The sequence below is a fragment of the Heptranchias perlo genome, chromosome 5, assembly GCF_035084215.1.
Source record: "Heptranchias perlo isolate sHepPer1 chromosome 5, sHepPer1.hap1, whole genome shotgun sequence".
In the NCBI taxonomy this organism is placed as follows: Eukaryota; Metazoa; Chordata; class Chondrichthyes; order Hexanchiformes; family Hexanchidae; genus Heptranchias; species Heptranchias perlo.
Genome location: NC_090329.1, coordinates 114,379,073 through 114,402,994, shown reverse-complemented (window position 1 = coordinate 114,402,994; position 23,922 = coordinate 114,379,073). Strand labels below are relative to the sequence as shown.

Below are 23,922 nucleotides of genomic sequence, written 5' to 3'. Positions count from 1 at the left end.
CCGGGCCCCTGCTCGCCGCCCACCCCGGGTCCCTGCTCGCCGCCCAGGCCGGGCCCCTGCTCGCCGCCCACCCCGGGCCCCTGCTCGCCGCCCAGGCCGGGCCCCTGCTCGCCGCCCACCCCGGGCCCCTGCTCGCCGCCCAGGCCGGGCCCCTGCTCGCCGCCCACCCCGGGCCCCTGCTCGCCGCCCACCCCGGGCCCCTGCTCGCCGCCCACCCCGGGCCCCTGCTCTCCGCCCACCCCGGGCCCCTGCTCTCCGCCCACCCCGGGCCCCTGCTCTCCGCCCACCCCGGGCCCCTGCTCTCCGCCCACCCCGGGCCCCTGCTCTCCGCCCAGAATGCAGTTGGATGCTGCTTGCTCTTTGCCACAACGTGCCGGTTGGAGCTGCCCCTGGCTGGGCTTGCTTTCTTCTGCTGATCTGCAGCGGGTATTCTTATTGGACGAGCTGGCCACGATGACAGCTCTCCTCTCCATACAACGTTGCTGGTGTTTCCATGGTGCTGATGTCTGGCGTTGCTGAGTCATTGAGTATATTCAAGACTGAGGTCATTGGTCAAAAAAGAGTGTCAGGATAAACCCAGCAACTACAGCTAATCAGTTTAGCCACAGTGGTGGAGAAACTTTTAGAAATGATAATCTGGGACAAAATTAACGGTGATTTGGACAAGTGTCGATTAATTAAGGAAAGCTAGTACGGATTTATTAAATGCAAATCGTGTTTAACTAACTCGATTGAGTTTTGAGAGGTACCAGAGAGGGTCGATGAGGGCAATGCGGTTGATGTGGTGTATATGAACTTCCAAAAGGCGTTTGATAAAGAGCCACACAATAGGCTTGTCATCAAAGTTGAAGCCCATGGAATAAAAGGGGCAGTGGCAGCACGGATACGAAATTGGCTGAGTGACAGGAAACAGAGAGTGGTGATGAACAGTTGTTTTTCGGACTGGAGGAAGGTATACAGTGGTGTTCCCCAGGGGTTGGTACTAGGACCACTGCTTTTCTTGATATATATTAATGACTTGGACTTGGGTGTACAGGGCACAATTTCAAAATTTGCAGATGACACAAAACTTGGAAGTGCAGTGAACAGTGAGGATAGTGATAGACTTCAAGAGGACATAGACAGGCTGGTGGAATGGGCGGACAGGAGGCAGATGAAATTTAACGCAGAAAAGTGCAAAGTGATACATTTTGGTAGGAAGAACGAGGAGAGGCAACACAAACTGAAGGGTACAACTCTAAAAGGGGTGCAGGAACAGAGAGATCTGGGGGTATATGTGCATAAATCTTTGAAGGTGGCAGGGCAGGTTGAGAAAGCAGTTAAACAAGTATATGAGATCCTGGGCTTTATAAATAGAGGCTTAGAGTAGAAAAGCAAGGAAGTTATGATGAACCTTTATAAAACACTGGTTTGGCCCCAACTGGAGTACTGTGCCCAGTTCTGGGCACTGCACTTTAGGAAAGATGCGAAGGCCTTGGAGAGGATGCAGAAGAGATTTACTAGAATGGTTCCAGGGATGAGGGACTTTAGTTACATGGATAGACTGGAGAAGCTGGTGTTGTTTTCCTTGGAACAGAGAAGATTGAGAGGAGATTTGATAGAGGTGTTCAAAATCACGAAGGGCCTAGACAGAGTAGATAGAGAGAAACTGTTCCCATTGGCAGAAGGGTCAAGAACCAGAGGACACAGAAAAGGTGATTGGCAAAAGAACCAAAGGCGACATGAGGAAAAACTTTTTTACACAGCGAGTGATTAAGATCTGGAATGCACTGCCTGAGGGGGTGGTGGAGGCAGATTCAATTGTGGCTTTCAAAAGGGAATTGGATAAGTACTTGAAGGGAAAAAATTTGTAGGGCTATAGGGAAAGGGCAGGGGAGTGGGACTAGCTGGATTGCTCTTGCATAGAGCCAGCACGGACTCGATGGGCCGAACGGCCTCCTTCTGTGCTGTAACCATTCTATGATTCTATAATATGATTATAATTTCTCCTGTATCTGCCTCTAAGGGACCCACGTTTACTTTCGCCAATCTCTTTCTTTTTGTATACTTGGAGAAGCTCTTACGATCTATTATCATATTTCTAGTTTATTCTCATATTCAATTTTTTTCCTCTTTATCAATTTCTTGGTCATCCTTAGCTGATTTCTAAAACCCTCCCAATCCTCAGGCCTACTACTCTTTTTGGCAACATTGTGAGCATCTTCTTTTAATCTAATACTATCCTTTACTTCTCTAGTTAGCCACAGTTGGCTCACTTTTCCTGTGGAGTTTTTATTCCTCAAGGGTATGTATATTTGTTGAGAATTATGAATTATTTCTTTAAATGTTCGCCATTGCTTATCTACCGTCATATCTTTTAATCTAATTTCCCAATCTACCAACCAACTCGCTCCTCATATCTATGTAATTGGCTTTGTTTAAATTTAAGACCCTGGCTTCTTTGAAGTGACTTTAGAAGCGACTAATAGAATTATACTGTATTAGCACTGCACACATAGTTGGATGTGGGATTAAACACAACTGTGAACATTTGTGAAGTAAAAGAAACAATCTCCACCAAATGGTCAGGATGCATGAACGATAGCTGGCCAATCACACTTGGATATTTTAAACTCTAGTACTATTACTGCTATTAAAAGTACTGAATCAGGTTTCATTATTCACAAGCCAGACCAAAATGCAGAGCTTTCAGAATTTCCCAAAATGTATTTAATTGCTGCAACATCAATTATTGTGCCGTTTCAGCAGCAGGCATCCAAAAGGAAATTTAGACTAATGCGGAATTTTTTGGCCTGAGTAACAAAGTTGAATGCGGTTTAAGTTAATTGGGGAGGCAACAAAACAGAGGTAAAATGTTAGCTCCAGATAGGGAGAATGCTATAAGAGTAACAACGGGGGTTTTTTTTGGTTAAAGTGTCTTTCCATGCAGGGGGAGGAGATTTCTGCATTCAGGAGGGGTCAGATTCAGTGTTTCGGAGGGATGGTGGATTCATTCAGCAACATTATCTTACACTTCTACAGTGATCCTCGCATTCATGGAACCATCTTAGGCACTTCACAGGTGCTGGACACTACGGCACCGAGCAGGAGGGCGAAAGAGGAGAGGGTTTAGGAGGAGGTGAAAGCATGGTTGGAGGATAGGACCTTTTAAGAGGCTTTTAAAGGTCGGGGGGGGGGGTGACAAGGCGGAGGGAGGGAATTCCAAAAGGCAGGGGCACAGTGGCTGTAGAAGTAGCTGCCCAATGGTTCAGTTATTTCTCTTGAAGTAGAGAGAACAGTTGTCCCCACGCCAAGAATTGTATGTCGCTGCAGGCCTTCCACGAATGCTGGGTGTGATGAACTGTACCCATGGGGAATATGGATATGGGTCCCATAAGTCAATTTGATGGCTTGCATCAAACATAAAGGTACTTATTCTCTAAACATACAAGTATCTAGAATGGCCACAATCTGATCTTCCTTGTGACTACAAGGGATATAGCAAGGGGTGAGGAACGGGGAAAATGTCAGGATTTTTTTTTTAAATGCTGTTGAATTTTCATTTTGTTTTCACGTACAGTTTATATTGGCTTCTAGGGTAATTTAATCTATTTTCTGTTTCTGATTCCTACTACCATTACATCCCCGTTACATTCTATGAATAAAGGATGTATGAGTTCCTCAATTACCAATGTGCCAGGATCCTGATCTCACCAAGATATCAAGGATGACATATGCAAGCCAGAAAGGGAAAAAGACTCTAACAACATGTCATCCCAAGCTGTTCTTGTACATCCTTTATTGCCAGAGGCAGCATTTAAAAAAAAATTGTTCTTGGGATATTGGCAACACTCACAAGTCAGTATCTATTGCCCATCCCTGAGGGTCAACCACACAGTGTGGGACTGGGGTCACATGTAGGCCAGACCAAGTAAGGCTGTGGCAGATCCCTTCCCTTAAGGACATCAGTAAACCACTTGGGTATTTACAACAATCCAATAGCTTTCATAGTCATTATCAGATTTACTGAATTCCCTTTCACAACTTGCTATGGTAGGATTTGAACTCACAACCTCTGGGTTGATAGTTCAGTACTATAGCCACTAGGCTACCGTATCCAGTAGCCTAGTCATCCCTGTTAGTCGGAAAATAATACTTGACCTAGAGAAGGGAAGTGGGTAGGGAAGTGCACACAAAATGGATTAATCTGTGCTCGCAAACCTTCTACACAGCTCAGTGTGGACTGTGGGGAGGCGATTTAAACCCAACCCACCCCGGTGGTTAGCACCATCAGGAGAGGAGGACAGAAACATAGTTAAAGAACAAAAATAAAAAGCTTAATTCAAAGAGTGCTTTAGAGAACCACCAGCATAATGTCATGTGTAAATCTTGATATGTGTTGTTGTATTCATGCTTTAACTTAGAGATAATTTGGTGCTATTACGGCTGAGGTCTCTGGGAACTGTATGGTTAACAGAGATTCATATAAGGAAACCAAGGGGAGATGCAAGCACATTATGGTTGCCTCCAATCTCTGCCAAATTCATTTTCAAAGCTGAAGTGCAGAACCCCCGAGCCATGGCCCTTTCAAACACATTATATGGAAGCAATCATCCACGATGAATGACCTTCCCTTTGTGGGGGTGCAAATCGTCATTAGTTAATTGTACCCTTTTCATATTAGTCTTAGCACACTGACATATGCAGTCGGTTCAATTTCAGTTTACATAATGAAACTGCCATGTCTGTCACGTAGTGGGGGAGGGGAGGGGATAGCACATTTCGTTCTAAAAGGAAAAGAAGAATTCCTAAGAAAAATTTTACGTAAAAATGCATACAACCGTGTTGAAAATGAACATTCAAAATCAGCCGCAGCCTATGGCGGGGCTGAAAGCTGAGATTAAAAAACAGCAGCAGCCTCGCAACCGAGAGAAGGAGGAGGGGCAGCAACTGCTGAAACAGATGTTCAGTTGCGAAAACTGAAACTGAGACGTTGCTTTGAAAAGCAGCCAAACGTATGAGGAATCTCAGTCACTTGCAATACCGGATGAACTCTTGACAGGCAGGGAAATTTATTCCACATGTACATCAGATATTTATAAGAAGCACGACTTCACACAAGAAAAGGGAATAGATAGGTTAGGTTAACCTTTGTTAGTTCTTTGCTCCATTCAGATGTTGACAGACCTGCTGTGTTTTTCCAGCACTTTGTTTTTATTACAGATTTCCAACATTTGCACTTTTATCTCTTCAGGTCATGATCTTATTCTGCCATTAGTCACTGTGATGCCTGGTATTAATCTGTGCTCATCAACAGCATAGATAATGGTAGAATTGATCAGCAAGCAGCAATCTTTTCACTGTTACATTACCCTGAATTCCTAGTTGCACCAGTAACACCATAAACTGCACAGATAATGCCATATGGCAAGGCAATAATCCAATCAAAGGATACACAATGCATCACAAGCCATGAAACCCTGGAGGTTACATTAGTGCCTAAAATATCACTCTGGTACCAGTTACGGCTTAATGGTTATGGACAACCCCTCTGCATTCTGCATCTGCCCCTGGAAAAACCCTTCCCCCAAGTTGCTTACATCTGCACTTTCATACTCCCGACTGCCTCGCCTTTGGCCCTCGGTTCACCATAATACTTTTGCAGCATTTCATTTGCTCAATTCTCACTTTTGATGCTCTTGTCCCCAGAAATATATTTACTGCCTCCGATCACTCATTCTGGTACTGTCCCTCACCTTTGCTCCTTCAAGTCCAAGTTAGGGGGCGGGAGGAAATCTTAATCATATCTGGCTTGGCCATCCAGTGCCACATCTGGCTGGACCATATCAACTTCTACTGGGCCTCATTCTCCTCTGCCAAGACCACCCACTACTCTATGATCACCCTGGAGGGCAAAGATAACACCCAGCTTCTTTTCCTCCTTAACCCCTTCCTCCTGGCCCTTCCACCCTCACCTCCAACAATACAAGGAACTTATGGACTTCTACTACTTCTCCCCCTGCTCCTTGCTCACCAAGCCAAACCTCCCACCAGGTCACCCCTACCTCTTTCCTGAACCCCTATCTCTCTCTGGTTTCTCTCTTATCTCCTCTGTGATGTCTCCGAGGTCAGCTTGTCCATGTGATCCACCTCTTGCTCCCTCAACCCCATTACCACTAAACTGTTTTGTAATGCCACCCTTCCTAACCCCCATGTTCGCCGACATTGTATCCCCTCCATCACAAAGACCACCTACTTACAGCTCCGTATCATTACCCGCCTCTGCCCCTACCTCAGCCCACGCACCGCTGAAACACTTGTCCGCTTTTCTCCAATTCCAATGCTATCCCGGCCTGACTCCCATCCTCCCCACCCACTGTAAACTTCACCTCCTCCAAAACTCTGCCACCTGCATCAAGTCCCACTCGCCCATCACCCTGTCCTCGCCGACCTACATTGGCTCCTGATCCCCAATGCCTTAAATTTAAAATTCTCATCCTTGTGTTTAAATATCTCCATGGTCTCACCCCCCATTCCTCTAGTCCTCCAGCACTACAACCCACCCCGCCCAAATCCTAATTCCCCTGACTCTGGTCTCTTGTGCATCACTTTGCTCTATCATTGGCAGCCGTGCCTTCAGCTGCCTAAGCCCCACACTCTGGAATTCCCTTCCTAAACCTATCTGACTCTCCAACTCCCTCTCCTTTAAGACCCTCCTTAAAAGTCACCTTTTTGACCAATTATTTGGTCACCCATCCCAATATCTCCGTTTTTGGCTCAGTGTCCAATTTCTTTCCTTATGCCTCTGTGAAACACCTTGGGATGCTTTTCTACGTTAAAGGCATTATGTAAATGCAAATTGTTGTAACACAGAATATTAAAAATAGATGTAGTTTTCTTCATGTTTACATCATAGTGATGCAGTCTGGGTGCTTGCTCTTGTAAGTTTTAAATGTCATTTTAAAATGAAAACATTCCTATGTACGGCCTGAAGGTTTATTTGGTCGCATTATAGGACCTGTATTTCATTGTTTAAATCATCTGCCACACTACCATTAAAAAGCCAGAGCATGATTAGGTACGCTTCGACATTGCTGCTCCCTTAGTTTGGATTGTGGAAGAGTGTGCGTACGTGGGCGAGCTATGATTGTGCTGTTGGGATAAGGGAACTGGTTTTGGCAATGCAGCCACAGGGAGTCTGGGCACAGACGCCACTCTCCTGACTCAGTCTAAACGAGCGCCAATATAAAAGCACCTGTTCAGTTTGGAAATCCCATCTGTAGTTCCTGAACAAATTATTGCTGCACACACCACTTGGGTCCTCTCACTGCGAAAGTGAACCATCACAGCAGACGTTTAACCAATTTATTGTGCCATGGGGAGGACAGCAGGGAAATTGGATGCGATTTTTAAAAAAAAGTGTTGGACAAATATCAACTCACTTCCGACCCCCGACCTTTTGGGCTGATCATAACAGCTGTGGGAGATGGTCCTGCTCCAGACATTTCATGCTAGGAAAAGAGAGAGGTGGCGCCTTTATTCCAGGGTTCCCACAGTCCTTCCGCCAAAATTACAGTGGACGAGTGGGAGACGTTCACCCTCCTAGAAGCTTAATGCACTTTTAGTAATTATATTGGCCGTAAGTCATTATTAAAAAAAAACCCTGGTTTGTTCCCATAGATAATACGCAAAGGAACCAGACGATATCATTTGTAGTCCTTTTCTGTGATATGACTATGCAAATGGTTGGATGGGGATGTAGAGGGAAGAAGGATACATTTTACTTAACCACTTTTTTGTTAAAACAAGGCCTCATTTTCTTTGTTTTACATCCTTAAATATCTTCATTCAATTTAGGCCCCTCTAATCAATAAAATTTCTTATCTGGACCCTGAAGCGTTCCTGCCTTTTGAAATCTCCGCGGACATCACCAATGCTTCAACTTGGAAGTAACACTAGGAGGGATTTCTCCCCAGCCTGTTTCCCTCCTTTGCTTGGATAGCCCAGCCAGGGCTGAAACATTTAGTGTCTCCCCTTTTCTACGTGATTAAATAACTTGGTGAAGGGTACCTTAAGTAATCTCCAAGTGTGCAGGTGCCATCAAAATAAGAGGCAAGACTAGAAGCTAGGAATAACAAAACCAGATTAAAGAAGGATTTAGGGCTACAGTTTCCTCTGTCATTTCCTTTCAGTGAAAAAAGTAGATGCAAGTATCAAGCATGGAATGCTGCTTTACACTCACGTCTACGTTTTTGTGCTGAAAATTAGTGAATGAAGGGAAAAATGCTGCTTAAATATTTTAAATGTAGGTTGAGAGCAAGGGACCGAAAGAGGGAGAATGTGTAAAGATGGAATAACGGAGCCATGTGCCGACCAGAAAAGGGGTCCAGGAGTGACGTAGGAAAATCCTATGTGCTCAGCTTCAGCAAATAAGGCAAAAAAGATACTGGGTTCAGTTAGAAGATGAATAGAGCACAAATCAAATGAGGTGAAATTCAACTTGGGGGCAAATTGGGCGGTAACAGATCAGCCGCCCATTTTATACCCCGCCTGTTTAGCCTTTCCATTAAAGGCAATCACATACAGTGCAGCCATTTTGTGCAAAGCAATGTACCACAAACACCAATGAGACAAGTCTGTTTATTTGATATTGCTAAGGACGCGCATTGGACAGGACACTGGAATCTCCACAGATGCCAAATTCCTGCCTTCAAACAGAACCTAGCATTTACCTTCGAATGTAACCAGTCTTTGCTAAAGAGTGTGAGCAGACTCTAGGATAACTTTCAAATGCTCGTGATGCTCAAGTCGTCTTTTAAAATAGGTTTATGATTTTAGTAGTAACACTGATTAGAGGAAATCTTCACAAACGCACACATGATGTTACTACGCATAGTGAGTTGAGGAACCCCTCCCTCAATGGGTTTATTCTGTTTGGTCCTAACTATCTATCTATGCATTGGCTTCCTGTCCAAATCTCTCCATGGTCTCACTTCTCCCTATCTCTGTAACCTCCTCCAGCCCTACAACCCTCCGAGAACTCTGCATTCCTCCAATTCTGACCTCTTGTGCATCCCCAATTTCCTTTGTCCCTCTATTGGCGGCTGTGCCTTCAGCTGTCTAGGCCCCAAGCCCTCGAATTCCCTCTCTAAACCTCTACGCCTCTTTATCTCTCTCTCCTCCTTCAAGACGCTCCTTAAAACATATGTCTTTGACCAAGCTTTTGGTTACCTGTCCTAATATCTCCGTATGTGGCTCCATATCAAATTTTTGTCTGATTACGCTTCTGTGAACCACCTTGGGACCTTCTACTACGTTAAAGGAGCTATATAAATGCAAGTTGATGTTGTTGAGTGTAAATAAATAAATAGGAAATACTTACAAGATGAACATAAGGCACAAAGTATCCGAAGAGTGCAGTTGGGATTCCAAAAGCCCAGATGCGATATGCTACGAACTTCCATATCTTCACATTGAAAATCTTTTTTATGTTCAGTTTCCGTTTTGAAGATTTACTGTTGTTCTCCTCTGGGATGAGGGGTTTGTAAGTAAAGCCAACCAGAAACAGCACAAACATGAAGGCACTGAGGACACGCAACGTATGGCTGAGTCCAATCTTTGGGAGCAACTGTTTCAAGAGTAAGGGCAAGACTATGGTGAAGACGCTGCTGCCAGCCGTGACAATCCCATTCACCAGTCCCAGGCGCTGTTTGAAATAATGTCCCAGAATCACCAGAGACGGTTGGTAGGAAAACGAAGAACCACATCCAAATATGATTCCGTACGTAAAATACATGGGCCCTAGAGATCTACATCAGACGCAAAGGAAGGGGAGGGGAGGGGAGGGGAGAAAAACAACTTGGTGAGCACAGAGAGCTTTGAAATTGCACACAAAGCTGCACAAACATATAATGCATTATATTCTATGGCTTATATCACGGCATTTATTCCTCTTTAAAAGTGTCACTCAGAGAATATGCTTCAGGGGACATATGCGTGAGAACTCAGCAGCTGTATGGAGGTGTGCAGCTTTGCTTGAGTAACAGACCTCAAAATACCATAGATAGCATAAGCAGCTGGCTATAAAAGCATTATTAAAGATCACACATTTAAAACCAAATCTCAGAGCACTTTTGAGGGCTCTTGCACTCTGACTCCGCCCCTCGCCCTATTGCTCTCTTCCCATTTTGGTCTGACTGGGTAATAAGCTTCCTGCAGCTGAGGGGCAGGTGGCTGAATAAAGCAGAATAGACATGAGCCTAGGAGCAGCTCAGCCACTCAGGTGTGCCTGAGCAGCCCAGGGAGGAGTCTTCCTCTTACCTTCTTTCCTCATTAGGAATGCTGAGATCAACAACTTAACAGCAGAATGAATTCAACCTATCTCTCTTCCCCTCCCCCCCCCAAGTTCAATAACCTGCCAACACTCACTGTCTGAGGTAACACATGATGAATGGCCACTTGGACGAGGTAATGGACAGTACCCTAGGAAGAAGTCAATGCCACGAGGAGGGAGGATGGGAGGGAGATAGATGAAGGCGAAGGAGGAGGAGATGGGGAGGAGTGGGAGAAAGAGGGAAAAAAAAGATTGAGTTGGAGAATAATAAGAAAGATGAGGAAGAGGAAATGAATAAGAAGGAGGAGAAGAGTATGAAGTAGAAAATAAGGTGGTGTTTCATCAGTAAAAGAACTGAATCATATTACCTAAAAGGCACATCTCACTGCTAATGACATGTTACATTTAAATAAAAGAGTACTTTATTAAATGAAGCAATAAATTACTTCTGGCTTTTATTTAAGAGCACCCTCATTCCTCCTAATTTGAGTCCCTTACTGGGGTACAGTTCCCACAGTTCCCAAGAGGCAGTGAGCAGTGAGCCTAGACACTGAACATGGGCTGGCTATCCAGCTGTGGATGGACATTATACCCAGGCTGATCCTGTCCTCACCCAGTGTCCACTCACTCTGGCAAGGATCAACGTGTCGTAGTCGGGAGTGGAAAACTTTGGCAAATGTTTTTCTTTCCTTGGCCCAGAGGTGCTGCTCCAGCTGAGATCGGATCGGGAATCAAATCTGGGACCTTCCTGATTTGAACAACTCAGAGACTGACTAAATGCCACAGCACAGACGATCCCTGGATCCCTTCAGATCCAATGGGGTATCTGGTCAGATCTGCAACTGTCCTGCACAAAATAGGGGGACCCCTGACAAAAAAATGCAAATCCATATTGGATAGCAGGAGTGTCAGTACGCTAGAAAATTAAGTCTGCAAAAAGTTAAGACATTTTAGCTGTCTTTTTTTTGCTGATTAAAATTATAATTTTAGTGAATCTACCAATAACAAGAAGCATAGGGCTTGCCAGGACTTGCTAAGGTCTTAACGAGTCCTGGCAAATTTGCTTTTGGGTTGCAGCTGGTTGCACGAGATCTCACATTAGAAACCAGTGGCACGAGGGCGAACCTGAGGGAAATGTAAAGGCAGCTAATAATTCATAACATCTACACCTTGAATCTTACCATCATCGATACTTGCGTGGGGTCACATGAGGGCAGTCCAACTGAGCTGGACATTGGAGGAGGCATTAGAGGAGAATGGTGTGGTTGACTGCGTTAACCGCTGTAGGGAAGACGAGGAAGGACAAAGCACCACCATGATCACAACCAGAGGATGCCATTTCTGGCTTTGGTTAGGACTCTTTGATGTTGTGAGAAGGGAGGAAGCTGGACTGGACGGAGTCAAAGAGGGTATTATAAGAGCTCCTTCTTCAATCATTCTTCCTCCATCATAACGTCAGGAGTAAAGCTGATCACTGACGACTGCACAGTGTTTAGCTCCATTCATAACTCGTCCAATAATGAAGCAGTATACAGCAGGATCTGGGCACAACATTCAAGCTTGGGCTAACAAGTGGCAGTGATTGCACAGTGTTCAGTTCCATTCGCAACCCCTCAAATAATGAAGCAGTCCAAGTCCGCATGCAGCAAGACCTGGACAACATCCAGGCTTGGGCTGATAAGTGGCAAGTAACATTCGCGCCAGACAAGTGCCAGGCAATGACCATCTCCAACAAGAGAGAGTCTAACCACCTCCCCATGACATTCAACAGCATTACCATCGCCGAATCCCCCGCCATCAACATCCTGGGGGTCACCATTGACCAGAAACTTAACTGGACCAGCCATATAAATACTGTGGTTACAAGAGCAGGTCAGAGGCTGGGTATTCTGCGGCGAGTGACTCACCTCCTGATTCCCCAAAGCCTTTCCACCATCTACAAGGCACAAGTCAGGAGTGTGATGGAATACTCTCCACTTGCCTGGATGAGTGCAGCTCCAACAACACTCAAGAAGCTCGACACCATCCAGAACAAAGCAGCCCGCTTGATTGGCACCCCATCCACCACCCTAAACATTCACTCCCTTCACCACCGCGGTGCGCACACTGGCTGCAGTGTGTACCATCCACAGGATGCACTGCAGCAACTCACCAAGGCTTCTTCGACAGCACCTCCCAAACCCGCGACCTCTACCACCTAGAAGGACAAGAGCAGCAGGCACATGGGAACAACACCACCTGCACGTTCCCCTCCAAGTCATACACCATCCCGACTTGGAAATATATCGCCGTTCCTTCATCGTCACTGGGTCAAAATCCTGGAACTCCCTTCCAAACAGCACTGTGGGAGAACCGTCACCACACGGACTGCAGCGGTTCAAGAAGGCGGCTCGCCACCACCTTCAGCATTCACCTTAAAAAGATTTCAACCTATGATTGCGGCATAGATTTTTGTCTTTAACACTCCCAGGCGCAGAGCTTTGCATGAACCATAGAAAAGATACAGCACAGAAGGGGGCCATTCGGCCCATCATGTCCGTGCCAGCTCGAAGAACAACCAGCCCTGCAGCTTACAGCACTTTAGGTGCAGGTCCAGGTACTTTTTAAAAGAGTTGAGGGTCCTTGCCTCTACCACCAATTCAGGCAGCGAATTCCATACACCCACCACCCTCTGGGTAAAGAGTTTTTCCTCATGTCCCCTCTAATCCTTCCGCCAATCAGCTTAAATCTATGTCCTCTAGTTCTTGAACTCTCTGCTAGGGGAAAAGGGTACTCTATCTGGGCCCCTCATAATCTTTTACACCTCAATCAAGTCACCCCTCAGCCTCCTCTGCTCCAAGGAAAACAACCCCAGACTATCCAATCTCTCCTCGTAGCTGCAATTTTCAAGCCCTGGCAACATTCTTGTAAATCTTCTCTGCACTCTCTCCAGAGCAATTACGTCCTTCCTGTATGTGGTGACCAGCACTGTGCACAATACTCCAGCTGTGGCCTTACCAGCGTTTTATACAGTTCCATCATTACATCTCTGCTTTTGTATTCTATACCCCAACTGATAACGGAGAGCATTCCGTATGCCTTCTTCACAACCTTATCTACCTGTACTGCCACCTTCAGGGACCTGTGCACATGCACTCCAAGGTCTCTCGCTGCCTCTACCCCTCTCAATATATTCCCATTTACTGCGTATTCCATTTTACTGTTTGTCCTCCCTAAATGCAGTACCTCACACTTCTCCGGGTTGAACTCCATTTGCCACTTTTCTGCCCACTCCACCAACCCCTTGATATCCTCTTCACTATCAACTACACGGCCAATTTTTATGTCGTCTGCAAATTTGCCAATCATGCCCCCTACATTCAAGTCCAAATCATTAATATATCCCACAAACAGCAAGGGACCCAACACTGAGCCCTGTGGCACACCACTGGAAACGGATTTCCATTCGCAAAGACATCCATCGACTTTTACTCTTTGTTTCCTGTTACTGAGCCAATTTTGGATCCAATTCACCACATTTCCCTGTATCCCATGGGCTTTTACCTTTCTGACCAGTCTGCCATGTGGGACCTTGTCAAATGCCTTACTAAAATCCATGTAGACAACATCCACTGCATTACCCTCATCAATCCTCCTTGTCACTTCCTCAAAGAATTTAATCAGATTTGTAAGGCATGACCTTTCCTGAACAAACCCATGATGACTATCCCTGATTAAACCATGCCTTTCCAAGTGACAGTTTATCCTACCTCTCAGTATTGATTCTAATAGTTTGCCCACCACCGAGGTAAGACTGACCGGCCTATAATTGTTCGGCCTTTCCCTCATACCCTTTTTAAACAATGGTACTACGTCTGCAGTCTTCCAGTCCTCCGGTATCTCCCCTGTATCTAGTGAGGATTGGAAAATGATCCTCAGAGCATCCGCTATTTCCTCCCTGGCTTCCTTCAATAGCCTAGGAAACAATCCATCTGGCCCTGGTGACTTATCAACTTTCCAGTCCCTCTAGTACATCCTCTCTCGTTATGTTTACCTTATCCAATATTTCACACTCTCCTCTTTTTTTTAATTCATTCATGGGATGTGGGCGTCGCTGGCAAGGCCAGCATTTATTGCCCATCCATAATTGCCCTTGAGAAGGCGGTAATGAGCCGCCTTCTTGAACCACTGCAGTCCGTGTGGTGACGGTTCTCCCACAGTGCCGTTAGGAAGGGAGTTCTAGGATTTTGTCCCAGCGACGATGAAGGAATGGCGATATATTTCCAAGTCGGGATGGTGTGTGACTTGGAGGGAAACGTGCAGGTGGTGTTGTTCCCATGTGCCTGCTGCTCTTGTCCTTCTAGGTGGTAGAGGTCGCGGGTTTAGGAGGTGCTGTCGAAGAAGCCTTGGCGAGTTGCTGCAGTGCATCCTGTGGATGGTACACACTGCAGCCACAGTGCACCGGTGGTGAAGGGAGTGAATGTTTAGGGTGGTGGATGGGGTGCCAATCAAGCGGGCTGCTTTGTCCTGGATGGTGCGAGCTTCTTGAGTGTTGTTGGAGCTGCACTCATCCAGGCAAGTGGAGAGTATTCCATCACACTCCTGACTTGTGCCTTGTAGATGGTGGAAAGGCTTTGGGGAGTCAGGAGGTGAGTCACTCGCCGCAGAATACCCAGCCTCTGACCTGCTCTTGTAGCCACAGTATTTATACGGCTGGTCCAGTTAAGTTTCTGGTCAATTGTGACCCTCCAGGATGTTGATGGTGGGGGATTCGGCAATGTTAATGCCGATGAATGTCATGGGGAGGTGGTTAGACTCCCTCTTGTTGGAGATGGTCATTGCCTGGCACTTGTCTGGCGCGAATGTTACTTGCCACTTATGAGCCCAAGCCTGGATGTTGTCCAGGTCTTGCTGCATGCGGGCACGGACTGCTTCATTATCTGAGGGGTTGCGAATGGAACTGAACACTGTGCAATCATCAGCGAACATCCCCATTTCTGACCTTAAGATGGAGGGAAGGTCATTGATGAAGCAGCTGAAGATGGTTGGGCCTAGGACACTGCCTTGAGGAACTCCTGCAGCAATGTCCTGGGGCTGAGATGATTGGCCTCCAACAACCACTATGATCTTGCTTTGTGCAAGGTATGACTCCAGCCACTGGAGAGTTTTCCCCCTGATTCCCATTGACTTCAATTTTACTAGGGCTCCTTGGTGCCACACTCAGTCAAATGCTGCTTGATGTCAAGAGCAGTCACTCTCACCTCACTTCTGGAATTCAGCTCTTTTGTCCATGTTTGGACCAAGGCTGTAAAGAGGTCTGGAGCCGAGTGGTCCTGGCGGAACCCAAACTGAGCATCGGTGAGCAGGTTATTGGTAAGTAACCACAACATCTGAATCATTCCTTTCCTTTGTGAATACGAAGACAAAATATTCATTTAAAACCCTACCCACATCCTCTGCTTCTACACACAAGTTACCCTGATCATCCCTGACAGGTCTCACCTTTTCCTTAGCTATCCTCTTGATCTTAATATACTGATAAAACATCTTTTGGTTTTTTTTAATCTTAGTAGCTAATATTTTTTCATGCCCTCTCTTTGCTTTCCTTATCTCCTTTTTTACGTCATCCCTGTACTTTCTATGCTCCTCTAGCATTTCTGCAGTATTTAGTTTTCTGTAACAGTATTAAGCTTTCTTTTTCTGCTTTATCTTGCCCCGTATATTTCTAGACAATTAGGGGGCTCTAGATTTGGCAGTGCCACCCTTTTTCTTTGAGGGGAATTTCACTTTTTAGTGCCTCCCACTGGCTTGCCACTGATTTCTCCTCAAGTAGTTGTGTCCAGTCCACTTCTGCCAAATCACCTCTTAGTTCTGTAAAATTTGCCTTCCCCCAATTTAAAATGTTTACTCCTGATTTAACTCTGTCCTTTTCCATAATAATGCTCAAACTAACTGAATTGTGGTCACCATCCCCACTATGGTCACCCACTGTCACCTCACCCACTTGCCCATCTTCATTTCCCAGGACTAAATCTAGAATTGCATCCCCTTTTGTTGGGCTTGTCACGTACTGGCTAAAAATGTTCTCCTGGACACCGATCAAGAATTTTGTGCCCTCTGTGCCCTTCACACTATTTGAATCCCAGTTGATGTTAGGGTAGTTGAAGTCCCCTACTATTATTGTCCTCTTATTTTTGCACTCAGAAATTTGCCTACATATTTGTTCTTCTATCTCCCTTTCGCTATTCGGGGGTCTATAGTACACTCCTAGTAGTGTGACTGCTCCTTTTTTATTTCTTAGCTCAACCCATATGGCCTCGATTGATGATCCATTTAGCATATCATCCCTGGGGTGCACATAGGGAAGTCGAGTGTGCAGCTTTACAATTTTCTGTCCATTAAATGAATTCCTGATAATGGACTCCAAGCACACAAAGCTTCATGCTCGGAGCATTGCAGATGAAAATTTACCCTCCTCCCCATGTGATTTAAAAAATATATATTAATGTTTACCAGAATTGTCAGATATTTGGGTTTACAAAACTAGATGCTGAATCACAATGGGGGTAATTTAATGAGTCTGCTGGCGTGGAGCCTTACCATAAGGTTGGAAAATCGCACATGCCCAAATTTCTGATAGAAGCCTTAGCAGGCAAGGCTCCCCGCTAGCACCATGGACTCATAAAATTACCCTGCATGTGTCTCAGTTCTAAGGACTCTTCTTGCTTTTAGTGGAGTAACGAGGGAACATTGGAAACCAAGGATGGATGAGTTTTTCCTTGCATCATGTCTGGGTCTGTTGTAGACTAATTGATAGAGATTGATTGCCATGATTAGTCAATAACTCCTTTATCATTGTATCATGTGACTACCAGGGTGGTAGAAGGTGAACCAGCTCTTTCTTCATCTAGCAATTCCTATGAAGAGAAAGTTAGAACAGAAAATGCTAGAAATACACAGCAGGATGATCGATATCTGTAACGATTGGGAGAACCTTTATCATCGCTGAATCACAGACCTCCTAGTTTCTAGCATTTGTAATTTTTTTCTTTTTATCTCTCAATGAAGACAAGTCATGTGTCAGGACCTAGCCTCAGAAATACAGAAAAGATGGTGACTTGGATATGTAGGGAAGGGTGGATTAAGATAAGATAACTTCCCATCTTCATGGAAGGTTATCATAACAACCACCCACCCCTTCAATCAAAAGACAATGTTCCCAAAAAGATTTTTTAACTCAATGTGTAATACACAAAATCACCAGTGAGCCAGCCAATTTTAGAAATTATCTTAAAAACAGAAGTAACTTTAGGGGCACTGTAGGGAAGAGAAACGGTTACTATAATCAGACGACAAAAAGTTTGAAGCATGCAGCTGAAACTCACTTTACGAATGAACTTGCAATTAGCCCGATGAAAGCCACAGCAGCTCCGACTGTTGCAGTTTTCCTGCATCCATACAAGTCTGTAAAAACGCTCACAATGGGAGAGCAGAAGAAGATCATTCCCATGGATACTGAGCCTACCCATGCTGTGAAAAGAGGGAACAAAAAGTGCTTAATACACAGAACTGAAGTAATTGTTTCTATTATCTTCTATTAGCTTCTATTGTTTCCACCGCCCAGTATCCCAATATTTGGGATCATAGAGCGGACTCCCAACATATCCCGGGCCTCTCCATGGGTAATTGAAATTGCCAGATGATCAAGAGTCTCCTCATACACGTACAGTTAGAGCAATACTCATCGGCCAAGAAATGAAGACAAGCCCAATACAACCACTACCAAAAGCTTGCAATTTATGTTTTTTTTTAAGACCATAAATACTCCCAAGGCACTTCACGTAGCAGAGTGCAGACACTGATCGGTAGAAATGTTAGGAGAGATAACCTGAAGCACCGTTGAAGAGTGAAGAGGTTTACTGAAGGAGTTCCAGAGAATATGGCTGAAGGTTCTGTCACTGAAGGATTACGAATGGTGCAGAGCAGGCCAGAGGCAGAGGACCAAAGAGTACAGGCAGTTGTGCAAAACTGGGGAAAGTTGCAGAGGCCATAGTGACATTTGTGGACAAAGATGAGTGTTTTGAATTTAGTTGGTTGGAAGCCAAGGAGTCAGTGGAGATCAATTAAGATGGAATGATCTTGAAAGTATTCGTTTAACAGAAGTAACTTGAGGTGCACTGTACAAAAGAGAAATGGTTGTGCAATGCAGACAGCAGAGTTTTGGACAAGTTGGAATTCATTTCGGGTGTTGCTTTGGAGGATAGTGAGGAAGGCATGGGCGAAGCCGAGCCTGAGAGGTAACAAAAACATAGATTAGGATATTAGCGATGGTGGAAATTAGTTTGGGCAGAGGCAGGCAATGTTACGAGGGGGCAAGCTGATGCATAAGATATGGGACTCGATACCAGTTCAGGGTTGAACAGGACACATCATCTGGTTCAGCCTGAATGAGCACCTGGGGAGGGGGATAGGGTCAAGGACAAGGGAGTAGAGTCTTTGGCTGGAGCAGAATAAGATGGCTTTGGTTTTTCCAATGTTCAATTCCATAACTTGGTACGCAGTTTGACAACACAGAAGTAGTTGTGGAGTCGAAGTTGCTGGTGGAGAGGTGGAGCTGGGTGTCAGCAGCATAACATAACTGAACATAATCTTTGCTGAGAATTGACGTTTATTGGTGTCACAAGATAGATACCGATGAGGAAGGCTAGTCTGCCCCTTCATCTATGAAGTTCCCTCAGACATAACCATTCAAAGCTAAAAAGCCCATGTTTTCCAATATTCTTTTCAGTCCTCCTAAGGCTAGGGATCAGCCCTAGCTCTTCTGAGCTACCTCTAGGGTTCAAATGCCTAGGTTATGTCTCAGGTGATCAAAACTGGACACAGTGCTCAAGCTGTTTCAATTTGTACTCTACCACTTTGGCTATAACGTTCAGAATCCTTTTGCTTACTATTCCACAATGACTGGACCTTTTAAGTGCAGAGTCTACTTATTACGTAGAATTACATAGAATGTACATCACAAAAACAGGTTCATGCCGGTTTATACTCCACAACAGCCTCCTCCCTCCTAATTCATCTAACTCTATCAGCATATCCTTCTATTCCTTTCTCCCTCATGTGTTTATCGAGCTTCCTCGAGATCTCAATCAATATAATCAAGCAGGATGAGATTGGTATTAGTTGGCCTTGCAATGAGGAGAAGCATTGCACAAGGCTTTGTCTTGTAATACATTCTGGTGGGCAAGTTTGGAAGCTGGATATTGACGGCTCCTCTGTACATGTATAAACTAAATTCTTCACAAAATCTACAGGATAGATAACTAAGGAAACAACACAATTCTCCATTTTCAGATACATCTGCAAGGGTCCGTCAAAGATTTCAGCCAACAGTCAGGGCCTGAAAGAAAAATGCACTCTTTGACCAACCGGGTACGGTAGCATAGTGGTTATGTTACTGGACTAGTAATCCAGAGTCATGAGTTCAAATCCTGCCACGGTAGCTGGCGAATTTAAATTCAATTAATTAGATAAAAATCTGGAATTAAAATACTAGTATCAGTAATGGTGGCCATGAAACTACCGGATTGTCGTAAAAACCCATCTGGTTCACTAATGTCCTTCAGGGAAGGAAACCTGCCGTCCTTACCCGGTCTGGCCTATATGTGACTCCAGACCCACAGCAATGTGGTTGATTCTTAATTGACCTCTGAAATGGCCTAGCAAGCCACTCAGTTGTAAAATCTCGCTACGAAAAGTCAGAATAAGAATAAAACCGGACGGACCACCCGGCATCGGACCACTAGGCACCGGACACGACAACGGCAAAAAAACACCAAGCCCAGTCGACCCTGCAAGTCAATCCTTACTAACATCTGGGGACTTGTGCCAAAATTGGGAGAGCTGTCACACTGACTAGTCAAGCAACAGCCTGACATAGCCATACTCACAGAATCATACCTTTCAGCCAACGTCCCAGACTCTTCCATCACCATCCCTGGGTATGTCCTGTGCAGGACAGACCCACCAGAGGTGGTGGTACAGTGATATACAGTCAGGAGTGGCCCTGGGAGTCCTCAACATTGACTCTGGACCCATGTCTGAAATCTCATGGCATCAGGGAAGGTTCAAGGAAACCTCCTGCTGATTACCGCCTACTATCCTCCCTCAGCTGATGAATCAGTCCTCCTCCATGTTGAACACCACTTGGAGGAAGCACTGAGGGTAGCAAGGGCACAAAATGTACTCTGGGTGGGGGACTTCAATGTTCATCACCAAGAGTGGCTCGGTAGCACCACTACTGACCGAGCTGGCCGAGTCCTGAAGGACATAGCTGCCAGACTGGGCCTGCGGCAGGTGGTGAGCGAACCAACACGAGGGAAAAACTTACTTGACCTCGTCCTCACCAATCTACCTGTCGCAAATGCATCTGTCCATGACAGTATTGGTAGGAGTGACCACCGCACAGTCCTTGTGGAGATGAAGTCCCGTCTTCGCACTGAGGACACCATCAAACGTGTTGTGTGGCACTACCACCGTGCTAAATGGGATAGATTCAGAACAGATCTAGCAGCACAAAACTGGGCATCCGTGAGCGCTGTGGGCCATCAGCAGCAGCAGAATTGTATTCCACCACAATCTGTAACCTCATGGCCCGGCATATTCCTCACTCTACCATTACCAACAAGCCAGGGGATCAACCCTGGTTCAAGGAGGAGTGTAGAAGAGCATGCCAGGAGCAGCACCAGGCGTACCTAAAAATGAGGTACCAACCTGGTGAAGCTACAACTCAGGACTACATGCATGCTAAACAGCGGAAGCAACATGCTAGACAGAGCTAAGCGATTCCACAACCAACGGATCAGATCAAAGCTCTGCAGTCCTGCCACATCCAGTCGTGAATGGTGGTGGACAATTAAACAACTAACGGGAGGAGGAGGCTCTGCAAACATCCCCATTCTCAATGATGGCGGAGTCCAGCACGTGAGTGCAAAAGACAAGGCTGAAGCGTTTGCAACCATCTTCAGCCAGAAGTGCCGAGTGGATGATCCATCTCAGCCTCCTCCCGATATCCCCACCATCACGGAAGCCAGTCTTCGGCCAATTCGATTCACTCCACGTGATATCAAGAAACGGCTGAGTGCACTGGATACAGCAAAGGCTATGGGCCCCGACAACATCCCAGCTGTAGTGCTGAAGACTTGTGCTCCAGAACTTGCTGCGCCTCTAGCCAAGCTGTTTCAGTACAGCTACAACACTGGCATCTACCCAACAATGTGGAAAATTGCCCAGGTATGTCCTGTCCACAAAAAGCAGGACAAATCCAATCCGGCCAATTACCGCCCCATCAGTCTACTCTCAATCATCAGCAAAGTGATGGAAGGTGTCGTCGACAGTGCTATCAAGCGGCACTTACTCACCAATAACCTGCTCACCGATGCTCAGTTTGGGTTCCGCCAGGACCACTCGGCTCCAGACCTCATTACAGCCTTGGTCCAAACATGGACAAAAGAGCTGAATTCCAGAAGTGAGGTGAGAGTGACTGCCCTTGACATCAAGGCAGCATTTGACCGAGTGTGGCACCAAGGAGCCCTAGTAAAATTGAAGTCAATGGGAATCAGGGGGAAAACTCTCCAGTGGCTGGAGTCATACCTAGCACAAAGGAAGATGGTAGTGGTTGTTGGAGGCCAATCATCTCAGCCCCAGGGCATTGCTGCAGGAGTTCCTCAGGGCAGTGTCCTAGGCCCAACCATCTTCAGCTGCTTCATCAATGACCTTCCCTCCATCATAAGGTCAGAAATGGGGATGTTCGCTGATGACTGCACAGTGTTCAGTTCCATTCGCAACCCCTCAGATAATGAAGCAGTCCGAGCCCGCATGCAGCAAGACCTGGACAACATCCAGGCTTGGGCTCATAATTGGCAAGTAACATTCGCGCCAGATAAGTGCCAGGCAATTACCATCTCCAACAAGAGAGAGTCTAACCACCTCCCCTTGACATTCAACGGCATTACCATCGCCGAATCCCCCACCATCAACATCCTGGGGGTCACCATTGACCAGAAGCTGAACTGGACCAGCCATATAAATACTGTGGCTACAAGAGCAGGTCAGAGGCTGGGTATTCTGCGGCGAGTGACTCACCTCCTGACTCCCCAAAGCCTTTCCACCATCTCCAAGGCACAAGTCAGGAGTGTGATGGAATACTCTCCACTTGCCTGGATGAGTGCAGCTCCAACAACACTCAAGGAGCTCGACACCATCCAGGACAAAGCAGCCCGCTTGATTGGCACCCCATCCACCACCCTAAACATTCACTCCCTTCACCACCGGCGCACTGTGGCTGCAGTGTGCACCATCCACAGGATGCACTGCAGCAACTCGCCAAGGCTTCTTCGACAGCACCTCCCAAACCCGCGACCTCTACCACCTAGAAGGACAAGAGCAGCAGGCGCATGGGAACAACACCACCTGCACGTTCCCCTCCAAGTCACACATCATCCCGACTTGGAAATATATCGCCGTTCCTTCATCGTCGCTGGGTCAAAATCCTGGAACTCCCTTCCTAACAGCACTGTGGGAGAACCGTCACCACACGGACTGCAGCGGTTCAAGAAGGCGGCTCACCACCACCTTCTCGAGGGCAATTAGGGATGGGCAATAAATGCTGGCCTCGTCAGCGACGCCCACATCCCATGAACGAATAAAAAAAAACACAGCAATCCCAGATGAGATGCTAAATCGAGGCCCCGACTACCCTCTCAGGTGGGCATAAGAGATCCCAAGCAAATATTCAAAGAAGAGTAGGGCATTTCTCCTAGTGTCCTGACCAACAACCAACAGAACTAAAACCGATTACCTGGTCATTTATCTCATTGCTGGTTGTTGGAATCAATGACTGAGCCTCCACAGCCCTCTAGGGTAGAGAATTCCAAACATTCACCACCCTCTGAGTGAAGAAATTTCCCCTCACCTCAGTCCTAAATGGCCTACCCTTTATTCTGAGACTGTGACCCCCTGGTTCTAGATTCCCCAGCCAGGGAAACATCCTCCCTGCATCTATCCTGTCGAGCCCTGTAAGAATTTTGTATGTTTCAATTAGATCACCTCTCATTCTTCTAAACTCAAGAGAATACAGGCCTAGTCTACTCAGTCTCTCCTCATACGACAATCCCGCCATCCCAGGAATCAGTCTGGTGAACCTTTGTTGCACTCCCTCTATGGCAAGTATATTCTTTCTTAGATAAGGAGACCAAAATTGTACACAATACTGGTGCAGTCTCACCAAGGCCCTATATAATTGCAGTAAGACATCTTTACTCCTGTACTCAAATCCTCTTGTAATAAAGGCCAACATACCATTTGCCTTCCTAATTGCTTGGTGCACCTGCATGTTAGCTTTCAGCGACTCATGTACAAGGACACCCAGGTCCCTGAACATCAACATTTCCCAATTTCTCACCATTTAGAAAATACACTGCATTTCTGTTTTTCCTACCAAAGTGGATAACTTCACATCTTTCCACATTATAGTCCATCTGCCATGTTCTTGCCCACTCACTTAGCCTGTCTATATCCCCTTGAAGCCTCTTTGCATCCTCCTCACAACTCACATTCCCACCTAGTTTTGTGTC

At 46.0% G+C, this 23,922-nt stretch overlaps 1 protein-coding gene across 1 annotated transcript in view; it reads right to left on the bottom strand.

The window, feature by feature from the left end:
- The window catches only part of slc16a10 (solute carrier family 16 member 10), a 137,448-nt gene that overhangs the window by 32,347 nt on the left and 81,179 nt on the right, over positions 1–23,922 (bottom strand). Inside the window, exons 3-4 of the mRNA XM_067985056.1 lie at positions 17,677–17,821; positions 9,362–9,788 (exon numbers count right to left, since the gene is read on the bottom strand). Of these exons, the coding sequence (XP_067841157.1) occupies positions 9,362–9,788; positions 17,677–17,821 (572 nt within the window). The remainder of the gene's footprint in view (positions 1–9,361; positions 9,789–17,676; positions 17,822–23,922) is intronic.